Genomic DNA, 18555 nt, shown 5'->3' with positions numbered 1-18555 from the left:
GGTGGATTCACATCTTGGAACAGAAGCCAGGTGCTCTGCAGTGGCACAGATACACCGCTCTGTAGTGGGATACATATGCTGCTCTGCAGTGGCACACATATGCTGCTCTGTAGTGGGATACATATGCTGCTCTGTAGTGGCACACATATGCTGCGTGTGGGTCTGCCCTGTAGGGACGTCACCCGTGCAGGCACATGTGTGTGCCTCCCGTGTTCCGCCCAGCACACTCCCTGGTGCACTCCAGGCTCTCACGCATCTGAGTGAAGGGAAGGCCAGCACATTTCTTCTGTAGTTAACATCTAGCTACTTGAGTTGCTTGTTTTGTGCTTTTAAGAATTGTAGGTAGTGGGCCGGGTGCAGTGGCTCACACCTGTAATCCCAGCACTTTGGGAGGCCAAGGCAGGTGGGTTACCTGAGGTCTGGAGTTTGAGACCAGTGTGGCCAAATATGATGAAACCCTGTCTCTATAAAAATACAAAAAAATTAGCCGGACGTGGTGGTGGGTGCCTATAATCCCAGCTACTCAGGAAGCTGAGGCTGGAGAATCGCTTGAACCTGGGAGGCAGAGGGTGCAGTAAGCCGAGATCACACCAGTGCACTCCAACCTGGGTAAAAAGAGTAAGACTCTGTCTCAAAAAAAAAAAAAAAAAAAAAAAGGAAAGAAAAAAGAATTGTAGGTTTTTTAATTTGTCAACTGTCAATTCACTGACTTTCTTTCTCGTAGGTTTTAGTTGACTGACTTGGATTTTTAAGTTATATGGTTATATCAACTTCAAATAATGTAATTTTTATGCTTTTAGAAATATGTGTATGCTTAGCAATTAAATGATTATGTGATCTTTTTATAGTTATATTGATTTTTAGTGTTTAAGTAACTATTTCTTAGTTAAATTTCCAATTGTTTGGAATCTTTTTTTCTTATTCATCTCCAGTTTTGTGCACAGAGGGTGGGTGTGGCATTTGTGATCTGTTATTGTTAATGGCCTCCATTTAAAATCATTTTATTGGCTGTGATTTGCCTGCCATGTCAATCCTATTTTAATGAAGCCTTTGCTTTTCAAGCTGCATGGAATTATTTGAAGAAAGACAATGAGAAATGGGGACTCTAAGTGGCCTACAGTTCAATAGAAGAAAGCTAAGAGCCTACCCAAATACAATTGTAACCACTGTTTTCTCTAAACTAGGAAAAAGCATCAGTAGAATTGTTGATTAGTCTTGCGGAAGGCTATAGTTCTCGCTGCCATCCAGTTTTTCAGCTTAAGAAACAGGTATGCTGAATGCAGGGTGCTGGGAGGGGTGTGTACATCTCTGAAACCACCTGTCTTTTGCAGAGATGCTGGAAGGGTGCAGTTTGTCTGCTAAGGCAGAATTTGAGTTGGGCAGATCCAGCTTTCTATCCGGCGTGGCGCTTGCTGTGGCCCTGGCCTGGTTGCTCAGTCTTCTGAGCCTCAAGTTCCGTGTCTAGCAGTTGAAAGTAATGCAGTGCTGCTGATGGCACTGAGGTTTTTAGTGTTAAATGGATGAGCACTGGGAAGTGTTTTTGCTGAATCCCCTGGCAGGCTTTTATTGCTGTAGGCAGTAACGCAGAGCTGGGAGCAGTTTTTATTTGTCAGTGGTGAGTAATGTCAGTTTTTCTTCTCCTACACGGACTAGCTTTTGTTAACTTACTGAAACAAACAATTTTTTAAGCATTTCTGCCAGGAAGTTCCAATTTGGCAATCAGCGAAGGTGTTTTATTCTACATACGGGAGGATACAAGGGTGGTGCAAGGGGATGAAAGAGACAGTCCCCAAGAATATAAGCATCGTGACAGCTGTGCAGGTGAAAATGCATAAATGAGACTACCTCTAAAAGGAAGCTGTAAAATCAACACACAGCGGGTCAGGAGAGATTTGCAAAGGCGCTTTAAAGAAATGGTGCCTTGAGAAGTCGGAGGCCTCCTTGAGAATGCCTTAAGGAAAATACTGTCAGAAGGGGGTTGTCAGCAGTGAAGTTGGGAAAACAGCCTCCTGGAGGTGTGGCTTGGAGGCAGAGCATCGGGCTGCACTGGTCGGATGCCATTCCCCGTTGGCGCTGCAGACCAGCTTTACCAGTGGGGATTGCTGTGCTTTCCAAGTGCAAGCCCTTAGGAACGTAGAGGTGGGCAGGTAGGGAGGAGGGAAGATTTAGGAAGAAAGAGGAGCTTCAAGAAGGCAGCCTTTGTCTTCCAACCACAGCTGCTGAGGCTCCAGACCATCCTCTCCCGTGCCCCACGGTGGCTATTTTGGGTCCTTACCACTTCCTGTCCCCCTCCTGGCATCTCACAGGTATTCAGGCAGCTTTGCATCCTTGGCTTCGGTTATTCCTGCTGTTGAGACCACTCACACTCCGTGGTGTCAGCAGCCACTGTTTGACTTGCTCATATGCTAGTGGGTGAGAAATGGGGAGCATCTGCTGAGGGATTTGTCCTGTGGCCTGGCCTCAGTGTGGACGGCGGTGGTGCCCCAGGGCTTCGTGGGTGTCGCATCTGAGAAGACTGGAAGTTGGCCAGAGGCCTCATGGGGGTCCTGCAGGGACAGTCCCAAGGTGACAGCGGCTGCACCCCGAGTGCAGCCTGAACCGAAGAGGCACCTGCACCTCTGACATGGCTTTGGATAACACGCAGCATCTTCACACCTGCTGTGTTCTGTTGGTTCCAGGCCAGTCACCAGAGTTCATGCAGATTTGGTGGGGTCCTCCCTCTCAATGGCAGGTGTCGAAAGAACCTGTGGATATGGTCATAGCCACCCCAGACGTTCACTCCCTACCAATCCCCTGGTAGTTTCCCCAGCCTTCCCCCATCTGAATGTACTGAAGAACTGACACCCGCCCTCTGGTTTTAAAATGTTTAGAATTTGTAATAATTTTATAGATACGTATTTTCTAGAGAGTGATGTAACATCCATAACAATCTAAAAACAGATTTTCTAGGAAGTTACCGTGAAATCTACAAAGTCAATAAAACATTTCATTGCAGGTGCTGAGCTGTGAGGAGAGTATCAGGGTTTGGGCTCTGCTGCCTTTCCCCAAAGAACTCACTTGGGAAGCAGTCAGGTACGTGGCATCCTGGGGCCTGGCTGACCTCAAGCTTGTCTGGTACTGTTAGTTTCAGCAGCATTTCTTCTTTAGCGAGGCTGTTGGAAGATAAAAGGGGAAGGAGGAATTTCTGGGCCTTGGTGGCTGTGAGGAGCTGCAAGTGATGCTGAACGCGATCTTCCAGCTGGCCTGGGGCCCTGGTGGAGACTGAACATGGAACGAGAGGCAGGTTTTGTGGGTAGACAATGGCGTCCATGAGAACTACTGAGTAGGCAGAAAGAAAGATGGGTCTGAAGCTCAGGAGAGAAGTGGGGATGGAGGCATGCATTCTGGAATCATAGACAACAGCAGACATACTTGTTCAGCAGGAGGAATACGCAGGTGGTTCGTTGTCTCGTCATCAGTCATCATTGGACTTTGCTTTTGGCATAGGGCATCGTTTCTTTCTCCACTGTCCCATGATGGTGGCTTTTTACATTTTATATTTGCGGAAACTAAGATTCACAGTCAGGTTGCTGCTCAGTGAACCATTAAACATTATTGCGCATGGGCACTAATGTGGGCATTTTAATTGTCATGTATCTTTAAATATTTTCTATTTTTCAGATTAGAAGATAATTCTGAAACAAATGCCTGCCACTCTTTAATTACAAAAATGACGGATGAGCTGTATCACCATATGCCTGAGGATCATTGTGTTTTAAAGGACTTGGATCATCTTCCTACTGAGACGTAAGTTCCAGGACATCCTGACAACTGTTGACACATTGATTTTGCAGATTAGCATAGCAAACTTAGACATTTTCTGTTTTAGATTTTATAAAGTAGTCTTAGAATCCCACTGTTACTACTCCAAGAGGAATTATAAGATCAGTTTTGACAATCTCTGTGCAAGCGTGGCACATCTGATGAGGCTGTGAATGTCACATTCTGTTTGCCACAATTCAGTGTATTTAATTAACACTTGCCGCATGTCACGGTTGTCCCTGCAGACCCACCAGTGATACGCAGCTAGCCCTGGCTCCCAGAAAGCCGCAGCCTTGCAGGTACAGAAGGAGAGTGAGGTACAGGTGAGGATCACAATGCCTCCTCCAAGTCTGGCTCTGTTTGCAGGTGGCCCCAGCTGCTCCGTGAGCTCTGCAGCACACCTGTTCGTACCCTGTTCTGCCCCAGGATCGTGCTGGAAGTGCTGGTTGTGCTCCGAAGCATCGGCAAGCAGTGCCACCGCGTGTCTGGCCAGGTCACCATTGCCTCGGAGCTGAGACACAGGCAGTGGGTGGAGAGGACGCTGCGGTCTCGCCAGCGGCAGAACTACCTGCGTATGTGGAGTAGGTGCGCGCTCACTTTCCTGTTTTGGAGGGGCACTGTGGGGCAGGAAGTTGTCACAGATGCAGTTCCAGTCCCTACTGAAGACACAGTAGGCCCCTCACTGAACCCCATCGACAGGTGTTGATATACTTCTAGTTCACAATTGATAGTGTGAACCCAACATATCTGAGACAGGTCTCAATCCTTTTAGAAAGTTTACTTTCCCAGGGTTAAGGACGTGCTGTGATAGCCTCAGGAGGTCCTGACGGCATCTGCCCCAGGTACTTGGGATGCAGCTTGCTTTTATACATTTTTATACATTTTAATTAGACATAAGACGTCAGTCAGTAGGTGTGAGGTGTACATTGGTTCCATCTGGAAAGGCAGGTGGGGGCCTTCCAGGTTATAGGTGGACAAGAGACAAAGGATTCCATTGTTTTGAGTCTTTGATGAGGCTTTTGGTGAATACACAATTGACTTGTGAGTGGGGGTAGAGGAATAGTGACTTACACCTTAGTGTGGCTCAGTGAAGCTGCATTTTACACAGGGCAGAGGAAGCAATCATATAGGTATTTGTCTCAGGTGAGATGAGGGATGACGCCCTGTCCCACACCTGGGAAGATCAGCTGGCAACTGCATTGCCAGGGTGAAATTCAGCAGAAGTCTTTCCGGGTAGAGATCTTGAGGCCCACGAGGCATTTCCTTGTGGACAAACTGTGAGGGAGGTCTGTACGGAGCTTTTTTCTCTTCGTAGCCACCTTATTTAGGAATAAAATGGGAGGCAGGTTTGCCTGAGGCAGTTCCCAGCTTGACTTTTCCCTTTGGCTTAGTGAGTTTGGGGTCCTGAGATTTATTTTCCTTGCACGATGGAAACAAAAGTTAAGTTCCCACAGCATGTTTCTGGTCATAAAAATATTACCAAACTTCTAAAGAAAGACCCAAAACACTTACAGTGTTAAACATTGAGGCACATATGAGCTCTATGGACATTTAAGAAAGATGAATAAAAACAAGTGAGAACTACTCAGTGTTTGGCGAGGCAGTGAGTGACGGCAGTCCTGTGGTGGTTAAATGAGGCAGTAAATGTTTGCAGAGCGAGACCTCCCCAGGCCCGCCCCCTTCCCCCCACCCACAGCTCCAGCACCAACAGGAACAAACGTGGGTCACTGAGCACTTTTGTACCGGCACGCACTGTCGAGCACTTGTATGATGATGGTAGACTTTACAAGTTCTTATAATTTGTATTCATTCATTCATTCATTCATTTTCCAACCTGCTTATTCCAGTTCAGAGTTGTTCAGAGTTGTGGGTGACTGGAGCCTATCCCGGCAGCTCCGGGTACAAGGCAGGACCCACCCTGGACAGGACGTGGTTCCTTCGCAGGGCCAGTCACACACCCACACTCACTCTGGGACCATGGAGATACGCCAGTTCACCTAATGTGCACGGCTCTGGGATGTGGGAGGAAACTGGGGGATGGGAGAAAACCCATGCAGAACATGCTTCTCCACACAGACCATGGCCCTCACGGTGTATCGATTTCTTTTCTCACTGATGTTGTGATGAAACGGTGTTGAATGAAATGATGTTATCTGAGGACTGTGAGGACTCCCCATGCTGATTTTCATAGAAAGTTATAGTACATACTATTTTAAATAGTGTTTGTAATTTGGGCCTGTGGAAATGTGGGTTCTATCTACCTAAATGAATATTTGGATTTAAAGTATAACAGCAGATTAACTGGATTTGGATTTAAAATATAACAGCAGATTAACTTAATAGCAGATTAACAGCATTATGGTTTCTTCACTTACAGTGTATATTTTAGAATGTGCTACATCCTTAAGAAATGACCATTTGGGATACATTTCTAGAACTTTTGGGTTGAGTGGTATCTGTGTTTTTAAAGCTTTAAATAGATATGGCTGGATTCCCCTCCAGAAAGGTGCTACTCAATTTACACTCTTACCTGCAGTTTATAAGACAAGGTCATTCTCTTATTAACACTCTCCAAAACCAGAATATTTTTAAATGTCTCAACTAGTTTCATGGGAAAAATAAGATCTTACTTTAGTTGGGATTTCCTTTTTTTTTTTTTTTTTTTTTTTTTTTTTTTTTTTTTTTTTTTTTTTTTTTTGAGACGGAGTCTCGCTCTGTCGCCCAGGCTGGAGTGCAGTGGCCAGATCTCAGCTCACTGCAAGCTCCGCCTCCCGGGTTTACGCCATTCTCCTGCCTCAGCCTCCCGAGTAGCTGGGACTACAGGTGCCTGCCACCTCGCCCGGCTAGTTTTTTGTATTTTTTAGTAGAGATGGGGTTTCACCGTGTTAGCCAGGATGGTCTCGATCTCCTGACCTCGTGATCCGCCCATCTCGGCCTCCCAAAGTGCTAGGATTACAGGCTTGAGCCACCGTGCCCGGCCGGGATTTCTTTAATCTAGTGGCATTGAGCCCTCTTTCGTATTGAGGCCATTTGTTTTCCTCTGGTGAGAGTTCCTCCCTAGATGTCAGAGGGCAGGGAGCCAGGGAGCTGCTTGGTGCAGACTGGGCCTGCCTGGTGCCCTGTGGGCGTGCAGAGCCCCTGGCAGCTCTGACCGTCAGATGTCTGAGAGTCTCAGATGATGACTGAGAGCAAGGAATGCGGACGTGCAGGATGGGCCGGGAGCAAGGGCTACACTGGGCACTCCCGCCAGCCACGGGCCTGGGGGCTAGAAGCAGGCATTGGGCTCTGAGGATTAGGAAAATTATTTTTTGAGAAGTTGGGACTTAAGGATATTGATTAGGTGAAACATCTTTTTCCTGATGAAGGTGGAAAGTACCAACGTTCCTCACGTTTGAATTTACTTTCATCTGTTTTTAGTATCAGACTACTGTCCCCTGTGCTCAGCCTTATCCTGTTCCTCATTACGCTGGAGTTGGTCAACGTTCATGCTGTTTGTGGGAAGAATGCGCATGAGTATCAGCAGTACCTAAAGTGAGTATGTCCCACTTCTCTGTAGTCACATTGCATCGTGGGCCAGATTGGGGGTGAGCCTGTAGGAGTGAGACTGGGGCAGCATGAGGCCCACCATCTCTTTGGTGGCCCCACCGCCGTCTCAGGCAAGGGTCTGACATCTGGCCTGCAAGAACTCCCACATCCAAATGTCTCAAAACCACGTTTTGTTTGTTTGTTTGTTTCTCGGAGACAGAGTCTTGTTCTGTTGCCCAGGCTGGCGTGCAGTGGCATAATCACGGCTCACTGCAGCATCGACCTCCCAGGCTCAGGTGATCCCCCCACCCCAGCCCCTGAGTAGCTGGGAACACAGCCATGCCACTGTACCTGGCTAATTTTTGAATGATTTTGTAGAGATGAAGTCTCACTGTGTTGCCCTTCAGGGATTATCCCACCTTGGCCTCCCAAAGTACTGGGATTAGAGGTGTAAAAGCCACTGTGCCCAGCCGAAAACCAAATTAGCGTATGTAACTAATAGTTTCAAATTCGGGAAGTCCACTTTTAAGACCATCCCGATCTGGGAGTCTGAAGTAGTGTGACACTTGTGTGACCCACTTTACATCCAGAGATTCCAAACCAAGGAGGCTTCTGGGCAGCGGTGACACAAGCTGTCATCTGGGCTTGAGTGCAGCTCCGGCTCCAGCCTCCCTTGGCTGCCAGGAAGTTCTGGGTATCTTGTTGGTTTTAAGCCAAAGTTTTGCAGGTGCCAGGCACCTCAGTACACATTTAAATGAACGTGAAAATACAACTGGGGTGTCTTGTGGAAAGAAGCATAGACTCCTGCTGAGAGTGAGGGGAGCAAACATGCAGACTGTTAGCAGCTGAGGACTCCAGCTCAGTGTGCCCCATGCTTGGCACTGCTGGTATTGTGGGGCTGGTGCAGGACTGCCCTGCTCATTGTAGGACGTTCAGTAGCAGCCCTGCCTCTACCCACAAAATACCAATGGCACCCCTACCCTCCGCATGACAGTCAAAAGTGCCCTAGACATTGCCAGATATCCCCTGGGGGACAAAATCACCCCAGTAGAGAACCCTCCTCTAGACAAAGTGTTCTGTGGCTTTTCATTATATTATCCTTTTAACTTCTCTTTAAGTTTGAATATTTTCAAGATAAAATGTTGGTGAAACTACCTGGCAATCATGGAAAAAGTAAAGATGACATTTATTGTCATCAGTCAGAGTGACCCCACTGTTAACATTTTGACAAATATCTTAAGTAAAATCTCTTTAACAGCAACAGCTGTCTCAGTGGCACGCATCTCCTCTGAGCCAGCCCCTCCATCATGGGGGATGGAAGCTGGATGTGTGAGGAGGGGGAGGGCACGCTGCCCAAGAGGCTCCTGACAGGGCTAAAAGGCCTGCTTGTCATTGCAGCCGACCCCTGAACAACGCAGGTTAAAAGGCCTGCTTGTCATTGCAGCCGACCCCTGAACAACGCAGGTTAAAAGGTCTGCTTGTCATTGCAGCCGACCCCTGAACAATGCAGGGGTGCACTGCCCAGGTCCACTTGTCCAGGAAGCTTTTTCAGTAAATACAGTTGGTCCTCTGTATCAGCAGGCTCTGCGTTCCATGCAAGCACAGATTGAAATTGCTGTGGTCTTGGTTGCAAACATCAATGTGGGAAAAAAACAGAACACAAAAATCTCATGGTGAAACCCGCATGTTCAGGGAGCTGATTTTTCACGCTGGACTTGAGTATGCTTGGATTTGGTATCCAGTGGATGACTGTGTGTTGTGTGTTTATTTTGTGTTGTGTGTTTATTATGTGTTAAGTGTCAGTTTGGTGCAGATGACCCTTAAGTTCCTTCCTGGAATGACGGCCGTCATGTCCGGGCTGGAGAAGAATGTCTGAAAAGGTGCTTGTGTTGGAGCCTGTCCAAGTGTCCAGTAGCATTTACGTTTCAGTATTTTTCTCTTTCCTCTCATTTGTATTCTCTTATTTTTGTTTTATTGGATTTATTTTTCTTGAATCCTCAGACATAAATTAAGTGCAATTTAGGAATAATTCCAAGAATGAAGAAAAGACATTTAATTCATTGTTTGATTTTATAGTGGAATGGATAAAGAAATTAATTTTTTTTTTTACAGGTTTGTAAAGTCGATCTTGCAGTACACTGAGAACCTGGTGGCTTACACCAGTTACGAAAAGAACAAGTGGAATGAAACTATCAATCTTACACATACAGTTTTATTGAAAATTTGGACTTTTAGTGAGAAGAAACAAATGTTAATACATTTAGCCAAGAAATCCACAAGTAAAGTACTCATGAAAACCTATAAGTCAGGATGCCTTTAATTTTAACAGATTTTAACAGTGTGCAAATTGAAAACCCAAAGAGGTAGGGTGGAGTTGAGGGTCTGCTTGACCAGGGTCCAGGTTCTGTTTCTCTGCAGTGTTCTCATCTACCCTTTCCGAGTGGTCAATGTGAGTCTCAGTCTGGCTTCCTTTGTGGTAACCAAATGGCTGCTGTAGTTTTTGGTTCCATCTCTCCATAACACACTGTCCAGAGGAAGAAGGGAGAGCTGCTTTCACCCAACTGTTACTCAGAAATGTGTAGTTCCATTGTTACTGGCCACATGCCTACTCTTGAGAACGATTGCTGTGGCTGAGACCTTCCCCTGCATTCACCGGCCAGGCCTTGGGAGACGTTGACTCCCGGACCAGCCATCAGGGCAGGGAGGGTGAGGCCCTGGGACTGAGGAGAGAACCAATAAATTTAAGCTTCCCAGGTCAGTGCTGGAGACCAGCTCCTAAAAGGGGAGGTGGGCAGGCATGGGTGCTGGACAGCAGGCCTCCTGGCCAGCGTTTGGCAAAACTAGCAGAAGCCCTTCCCTGTTTTTAGATGTGGGGGTTTCACATCCCAGGGTCTGGGAGAGCTGGGGGAAAGGAGATTAGGGAAGCTGCTCTTCACAGGCCCTGCTTGACGAACCCAAGTCTCTGGCTCGAGGGTTCCTGCAGCCGCTGCAGCTCTCGAGGGTGCCTGAGAGCCCCCACTGTCTGAGTTGGCAGCTGCAAAGCTGGGGCTCTGCGGAAGCCTCTGGGCGGCCACCCTGACCTCATGTCTGCTTGGGCATGGGCCACCCTGCCCCACCCTCCGTGAATCACTGCTTCTCTTTTTCCACCTTCCAGACCTTGACAGGGTGCAGCTGGCAGCCATCGAAGGACTGGCATTCTGAGGCTGCTTCAGCTGAGGAGACCTGGGGGCCATGGGTGGCAGCAGAGCTGAACACATGCTGTTTGTCCTCTGCTGGCTCAGCTCCGGCCCCTTGTAAACAACACCTCTGGGGAAGCGTGATGCTTCTGGCTAATGTGATACAACTCTCTCTTGTGCAATTGAAGACGGTTCCTCCTCTTCCCAAAAGTGGAGACACAAAGCACAAATCCCATGTGTCAGTATTCCCACTCTGGGACTGTTCTTTTATAGAGCCGTCACACCTTTCTCTGATACACTTGCATGTAGGGTGACTATAGGGTTGACTATCCAGCTAATGGTGGTGCTGGGATGGGAAGAGGGAAAGAAAGAACTGACTGGTAGAGTTAGCTCGTAGATACCAGTGTATCTTACCAAAGCAGTGAGGAGACCACACAGAGCTGCTGCATGCCCTGTTTTTGCAACCTGATGATCTGGCAGAAGTTTGTGTTTGAAAATTCCTTTCCGCCACTGTTCCATGTTCCTTTCCTTTGCCTCTCTAGGTGGTGGTTTTTCACCTGCGGAGTTAACCCAGCCCTCATTCCTGAAAGGTCTTTCCCATTAGAAATCTTTCTTGTTTTGGGTAGCTGTAGGTTTCCATTGACTCGTCCCTGGACTTAGGAATACTAAGAGGTTCCCTAGATAATCTCCTAAATTCTAGACCCTCCTCCCAGCCCCCCAATCTGTGGTGGGAGCTGTATTTCCCCAAGACAATTGAGAACAGTCCCCTCGCCATAGCAGTAAACTCTTCTGACTCATTGGCACAAGGCATCCAGTGCGGCTGGGTGGCAGCCTCCACCTGCAGGGCAGTGGGCACCTCGTGTCCGTCTGTGGAAGCATCTGAGGAATGAAGACACCCAAACCAGCAGAGTCCAGAATTGTGAGCGGAGAATCCAAAACCTTGCTAGTTGTGCGGGGGCGTAATGAGAGGAGCCATTCCCGTTCCACGTGTGCCTCTACCCATGTTTTCTGGCCATGGGAGAATCCATACCACTTGTTGACTGATGGCTCGGAGTGCAGGGCACGTCTTGGGCAACCCAGCAGCCCTCAAGGGGGGCCTTATCACAGCCAGCACTGCCTGGTGCTTGGGAGGCTCCCCGAGGTAGTGGGGTGTGTGCCGGGATCACGATCGTCACAGGCCTCACTGCTGAGCTCTGCTGTCAGACAGGTCTCCTGGAAGCAGTACTGGAAGCAACTCGTGCAGCAGATGAGGCTTCTGTGAGCCAGGTGCAGTGGCCAAGAGGTGTCTCTGTCCCTTCCAGAACACATGGCCCGATGTACTTGGGGGCTGGCTCTTCTTTCCAGTTGAGTTTTTCATACTAGGAATTGTGTTGGTGTCTCCCATTAGCAGATTTATACATTTAGCAGTGGACCTTAGCCAGACTAGCCTTGGAGTGAGGACACCCATGTGGTTGAAGCCATTGACAACATCCTTCACTGCCTCCATGGCCACTTTGTTGATGAGAACATTGAGCAAGGCTGGGTGGCTGGAGAGAAAGGCTAACATGCATGAGGCAGCCATCGTGCCACCTGCCTACTGAGAGCATGGGCCCCCTCCCCTGCTGTTCTTTAGGGCCACTCAAATGGGTTAGAACGTTGCCAACTTTCACCTTCAAGTGGTGTCAGCTGTCAGCATCTTTTGCAGAAATCAAATCCAACTTTTAATTCGGGTGAGTGGTCCTAGGGAAGTCCCCGTGGGGCCAATAGGTGCATGGTGAGGGGTGCTGTCCATGCAGCTGTGGGCTCGAAGAGCGTCGGAACCACTTGCTTGTGTATCTTATGCTCCAGAACATGCCAAAGCCTAACCTGTGTGTGTGTGCGTGTGCATGCATGTGCATGCATGCTTGTGTGTGTGTGTACACCTATATACCTATTAAATATATACATCTTGCCTGAATGTAATGATGACATGCTCCCGCAGTTGACTCACCTGGTGACGTGACAGGTCAGAACACGCAGTCTTTGGTGGTCCGCTCAAGTTCCAGCTAGCTGTCACTAGCTGTGCCATGGTGAAGTATAGATGTTCAGTATCCATCAGGGCCTAGAGGACAAGCTGAGAGCTGGTTCTCAGAAGAGCAATTATCTGCAGAGGAGGGTGTGGTTTTGTCCCAGAACCCTAGGGGTCTGTGCTCTGGGCCTGTCTGTGACTCTGCCAGGCATCATGGGATCTAATTGCCACCGTGGCCCAACGGGGAGACCAGCTTTTACATCTACCTGCTCTGGAGGCTTTGCTCTTTCTAGGCCTCATGTGGAACTGGCAGTTTGTAGGTTAATTGGAAAGTGAGCAGAGTAGCGTGTGTGGCCTGGTGGATGTTGCTTGCAGAGCTTCAGAGAGACTCAGAGTGCCTGCCCGTCTCTAGTGCCGGTGGACGTGGGCACAGCACCCTGTCCTCCCCCTCACAGAGTGCATCCATACCTTCCTAGATCACGGGCCCCAGAAGCTTCAAAGCAGCAGCCCTGTGCATTCTTACGAGAGTTACATCCCAGCCCAGGTGGTCATAATTTCACCAAAACAGTGGGGTGTCTTGTTTCCTGTCCACATCACTAATGTGATGGGCCATGGTGGCGTCCTGTGGAATGGCAAGACAGCCAGCAGCCCTGAGCTCTAGGTTGCATGGAGGAAGTGGAGAGGTAGCACAGCCCTGATGCACTCCCACCAAGGCTGCTGCTGTCCCTGCCAGATGAGAACAAGACAGCTTCTGGACATGAGATTGCAGGAGACAAAACCTCAACCTATATCAGTAGGTATAGTGAAAAATCATCTGCCAGATCAGTGGCTGCAGACCAGAGATCTGGGACTATCTTGACTTGTTCCAATAAAGAGACCACATCTGAAGTAGCAGATGCTCAGGCTCCTGGACCGGGGTCTTGTGTCCCTGGGAGGCTCTGCTGTCTTGAGCGATGGCTCTGTTCCCTGCAGGTGTGTGGGCAGCCATGCTGCTGGGCTACCTCACTTTCCCTTGGTATTCTTTCCCCAGTTGCCCATCCTGCTTCTGAGGGACACTTCCTTGGTCAGTTGCAATATATGTCCATTCAGGTTACAGTCACAACGTATATAGCTGCAATTTGTTGTTTTTCCTTAAACAGTGTTACATGTCTCTGCTCACAATTGAAGTAACTTAGAGTTTAACCCTTAAGAGGCAAATGTCCTCTGTTTTCACCTTCCTGAGGGATCCCGCCACATTGACCATCTTGCTAGCAGGGGTCACAGGTGTAACAAGAACGGATTTCTGCTGGCTGATGGTCCACGGTGTAGCGTGACTCGGGGAACCCAGGAACTCTGTGGCAAAGCTGCTTCAAATTCTCCTGCATGCTTGTTCTTTTCTTTCTGCCCTTTTTTCTTCTTTCTTTCCCTTCCTTCCTCTCCTTTTTCCTCTCCTTCCTTCCTTTCTTCCTCTTCCTCTTTCTCTCTCTCTCTTTTTTCCTTTCTCTCCCCCTCCCCTTCCCTTCATCACCTAGGCTGGTGTGCAGTGACACAATCATACCTCACTCCAGTCTCCAACTGGTGGGCTCCCATGCTTTTTCTTCCTTTCTCTCTCTCTTTCCTTTTTTTTTTTTTTTTTTTTTTTTTTTTTGGAGACAGAGTTTTGCTCTTGTTGCCCAGGTTAGAGTGCAGTGGTGCGATCTTGGCTCACTGCAACCTCTGCCTCCCGGGTTCAAGCAATTCTCCTGCCTCAGTCTCCTGAGTAGCTGGGATTACAGGCATGTGCCATCACACCCAGCTAATTTTGTATTTTTAGTAGAGATGGCGTTTCACCATGTTGGTCAGGCCAGTCTTGAACTTCTACCTCAAGTGATCTACCCACTTTAGCTTCCCAAAGTGCTGGGATTACATGCATGAACCACTGTGCCTGGCCTTTATTTTCTACCTCTGCTGGCTGGCTGAATACCTTGAGCAGACCAGAATTACTGGAGGCAAGGAAAAAATGGAAGATTAGCTAAATTTGTTTTCCATCAAAAGCAATGATGAAAATGCTTCTTTTCAAAGAGCAACAGCAAATATTGGTCCAAATTCACAAGTGTTCATCCGACAGGCCATATTGGAGAGTTAAGGTAGTTGTGCATGGTCCTGAGTGCACGGATATGGAATTTAGCTACAGGATGAATATTCTGCTTTCGTAAGCTGTTTTGATGAGATGTGAAGACGTGTTCTGAACAATATTAGAAGAATGCATCACCTTAGTATATTTGGCACCTGCCCTGCCCCTGACTTTTTCCTGAGTGAACAGGAGCCACCTCCCCTTTTAAATTAAATGATGGAATAGCCTGGCCTGTTCCAAATACTTGCTGCTGTCTCCTATGCTTGTTCCTCTGGGTCTCCAAGCATGTGGCTGAGAATCCATTTGGGACATCCATTCCCTGTCCCTGCCTGTGTCTATCATTAAACAAAGTGAAGATAGTCTGGTGTGACTGGCTTTCCAAACTCTTATTTGGATTCACTGTAATGTGGACTAAACAAATGGCTTAAAATTCACTGTTTGCAGACACCCCATCATCTGCTTCACTCAGTAGAGACATGACCTGCCCCTCGAAGCTCTGCTCATTCCACCACCTTTCTGACAGGCATGTGCACAGCTTCAGGAAGCTCTCTGAGGTGAGAAACCCTGCCGTTTTACCTGTTTGCATCCCCTCTTTGTGTCCTGAATATTTTTACTACCTTAAATGTGTGCTCTTTCCCCCACAACATTTGTTTTAAATAATCTTAAAGCTACAGAAATGTTTCTAGAATAGTCCAGTGGGTTCCCACATGACAATTCAACTGTCGTTGGCATTTTGCCACACTTATTTTCCCCTTTTAAGTGTACATTTGTCATTCTTCTGACTAAACCATTTTGAAAGTTAGTCATTGTGATATTTTGCCCCCAAATACTTGAGCATTATCCATTGAGAACAAAATCATTCCCCTTCAGTTACCACACGAAGGAAATTTAACAATAACACAGCACCATTATTGAATATATAGTCCATATAAAGTTTTTCCCAGTGTGTCTACTAATGTCATTTATACCTTCTGTTGTTTGTTTTTATCCAAGCACCGCAACTGCTTTTAGTTACTATATCTTTTATTTTTAAAATCTGGACTAGCTCACTTTTTGTTTTTTTCTTTCTATATCAGAGACATTTTTGAAGTATTTATGTCACCTTTACAGAATGTTGATCAAGTGGCTTTTGTTAGATTGTTTCCTCAAATTTGACAGTTTTAGAGAAACACTGCCTCCATGATATTGTCTGAACCAGTGCATCACATCAAGACACATGATTGACACAATAATGCTGTGTGCCACTCAGTGCATCACAGCAGGACACATGAGGCACATATGTGCTGCCATGCACTCCTCAGTGCATTACTGCAGGGCGTGTGGGCGGGGCCAGGTGTTGTCATGGTCCCAGCCAGTTGCTCTGCCCTCTAGAAAGTAGCTGGATGGGCGCTGGACACCTGCTCCACACAGCCTGGGCAGCAGCTGGAGATGATGCGGGGAGGGCTGCTCGGCTGGAGCTGGAAGGTGAGGAGGACAGGGCTGGGCTGGCCTCCTTGTGGAGATAGCAGGACCTGTCGAGGGAGAGTTAGGCCAGGGATGCAAAGCGTGAGGAGAAACTGCAGCCCCATGCATGGTCTCAGCTCCCTTTCTGAGGCCCCGTTGAGGTGAGTGCTTTCAACAAGCCCTCGAGGGAATCTCTGCTGCTTGCAGCCAAAAAGTACTGACCACTGGAAGAGCCAGCCCCTGCGATGGGACAGAGGCATGGCGGCCATCAGGAGGCAGGCAAACCCCAGAGAAGGAGGCCATGGATGTGGCAGTGGACGACTGGTGTGCGATCTCAGCACCACAGGTTACTGGTTTTGTGGCAAGATGTGGACCTGCTGACAGCTTGGCTTCCTCGTCTGCAGAGTGTGACAGTGACATTCCCTGCCTTATTAGACAGATGTTAGAATACAGTGAGGTGGGTGCTGAGCCCCATTCTGGACAAGTAGCATCGATGAACACCAGCTTTTACCGATCGTTCCCTTATGCTGGGAGGAAAGAAACGATTTGGATTTCGTCTGTCTAGAAGTCCAACTATCTGCATGTGTGTTCAGAGGACGTTCTGGTATCTCAGGAGTGAAACCAAAGCATCCCCTGTACATCTTTCCCCCACCCCCACTCATAGCTTCGGATTCTCTGCACAGCTTTAGGTAAAGGAGCTGATGGGGAATCGGATGCCTCACCCCGTGTCCTCACTCTGGGGCCCGAGCTTAGACTAACATCAGGTTCAGCTGAGAAGGCCTCTGAACTGTGACCCCACGCCGTGGCCGCCTGCGTCGAAGCTGCTACCTGCCCTTTGCCCTTCTCGAGGCCAGTGCTTGCCTGGAGGAGGGCTGGCAGCAGAAATGCAGCTGACCAGGTTGCATTTTCCGTACAGCCTACTCAAGAGGATACCCGTGGAGACTCATTTGTCGTTTCAGTTTTCGATGATTTGGTGGAGAAGCTCCTCTGGTGAATGGACTTGGGATTTCTTGGAGCTGCGCTGCGGGTCCACAGTGTGGCTTTCGGCCCGTGTTGCGGGGGTACTTGCACTTCCTCTGGCGGGGCACGGGGTGGCGCTCCCGGGTAAGGCAGCGGCCGGCGGAGCCGTGAGCGAGGCGCTGCCTCTCCGGCTGAAGCCAGATCCAAGGCCACCGTGAGGGGGACCCACCATCCAGGTAAGACGTGTTGTTTCCTTGTTCCTTGGCGAATCGATGGGGACCAGGCTTCCCCAGGCGGTGAAATGAGGAACAGGGACCGCAGGGCTCGCCTGACCAGTGGGGTCTCCATCCTTCTCTGTGTTGACAAAAGACAAGAACAGACATCGCATGAAATCTTCCCGCCTCCGTGAGGGAACCTGCGTCTGGGAAGGCGCTGCAGAGAAGTGATCGCTGAGTGAGGAAGGAGGTGCCGGGCCTCATTAATCATACCTCGGGAGGCAATGCCAGGAAGGTTCTTTGTTTAAAGAAATACTCATTTATTTTTTATTTTTTATTTTTTATTTAAGTTCTAGGGTACGTGTGCACAACGTGCAGGTTTGTTACATATGTACACATGTGCCATGTTGGTGTGCTGCAGCTGTTAACTCCTCATTTACAATAGGTATATCTCCTAATGCTCTCCCTCTCCCATCCCCCACCCCACAATAGGCCCCGGTGTGTGATATTCCCCTTCCTGGGTCCAAGTGATCTCATGGTTCAGCTCCCACCTATGAATGAGAACATGCCGCTGTTTGGTTTTCTGTTCTTTGGGTAGTTTGCTGAGTTTAAAGAGCACTTGGTGCGGACTCGCTGTGGCCATCGCCTTCAACAGCTCATCTGTAGGAGGTGCAGGCTGAATTCACACCTCGGTGTCATCCATGTCTGCCTGCTGCAGAGGAGACAGGAGAAGTCCTCCTACCCACGGCTTGTACGGGAAGCTCTTCGAGTCGGCTAGAGGGGTGTGGTTTGGTTTATAGCCACACCAAGTCATTTTAATACAACTCAGTTCACTGCTTGTACGGAAGCTCTTCGCGTCGGCTAGAGGGGTGTGGTTTGGTTTATAGCCACACCAAGTCATTTTAATACAACTCAGTTCACTGTGTTGCCTTGCAGGCTCCGAGTGTTACAGGCAGACCCGAGTCCGAGTCTTCCTACCATTCACTGTCCCCTTCTGGATTTCTAGGGACCCCAGATACGATGGCATCAATGTCAGTTAACTTGGCATTGTTTAAAATAGATCTGTGATCAAATTTTAAGTTTTTCCAAATAAGACCCTGGATAAATGCAGGAAGGTCATTTGATTACTTTAAAATAAGAGTATTTTATGTTAAGTTTGAAAAAGCCAGTCATAAAACTAAGCCCTGTACCAATGAATATAGTTTGTGAAGCCAGCAGCACAGGCTTATTATTATAAATATCAAGCACCACCATTATGAGTAAGCTCATTTATTTTCAGATGAGCCTTTGCAATCATTAATTGTTCACGTCTGTGAATAGACAGTATTATTAACTCCATTTGAAAGGAAGAAAACT

At 48.1% G+C, this 18555-nt stretch overlaps 1 protein-coding gene and 1 pseudogene across 28 annotated transcripts in view; one reads left to right on the top strand and one right to left on the bottom strand.

Moving 5' to 3' along the window:
- Positions 1-18027, top strand: part of ERMARD (ER membrane associated RNA degradation) — a 39968-nt gene extending 21941 nt beyond the window's left edge. For 10 of the 28 annotated variants that reach the window (XM_074036718.1, XM_005551382.5, XM_065543146.2 and 7 more), the window contains 6 exons: positions 1185-1268; positions 2996-3072; positions 3661-3786; positions 4168-4386; positions 7219-7332; positions 9439-9803. In XM_074036718.1, coding sequence (XP_073892819.1) covers positions 1185-1268; positions 2996-3072; positions 3661-3786; positions 4168-4386; positions 7219-7332; positions 9439-9646 — 828 coding nt within the window. In that variant the 3' untranslated portion in view covers positions 9647-9803. Of the gene's footprint in view, positions 1-1184; positions 1269-2995; positions 3073-3147; positions 3280-3660; positions 3787-4046; positions 4387-7218; positions 7333-9438; positions 9804-15025; positions 15535-15657 lie in introns of those variants that run through there. The other 18 variants (XM_074036726.1, XM_074036724.1, XM_074036735.1 and 15 more) reach the window with 12 other exon arrangements.
- On the bottom strand, positions 16849-17470 carry LOC135970377 (putative uncharacterized protein encoded by LINC00242; annotated as a pseudogene).
- Positions 18028-18555: the final 528 nt, after the last annotated feature.

The sequence above is a fragment of the Macaca fascicularis genome, chromosome 4, assembly GCF_037993035.2.
Source record: "Macaca fascicularis isolate 582-1 chromosome 4, T2T-MFA8v1.1".
Taxonomy (NCBI): Eukaryota; Metazoa; Chordata; class Mammalia; order Primates; family Cercopithecidae; genus Macaca; species Macaca fascicularis.
Note: the sequence above shows the minus strand (reverse complement) of the source record. Positions and strands in the feature narration are given on the sequence as shown.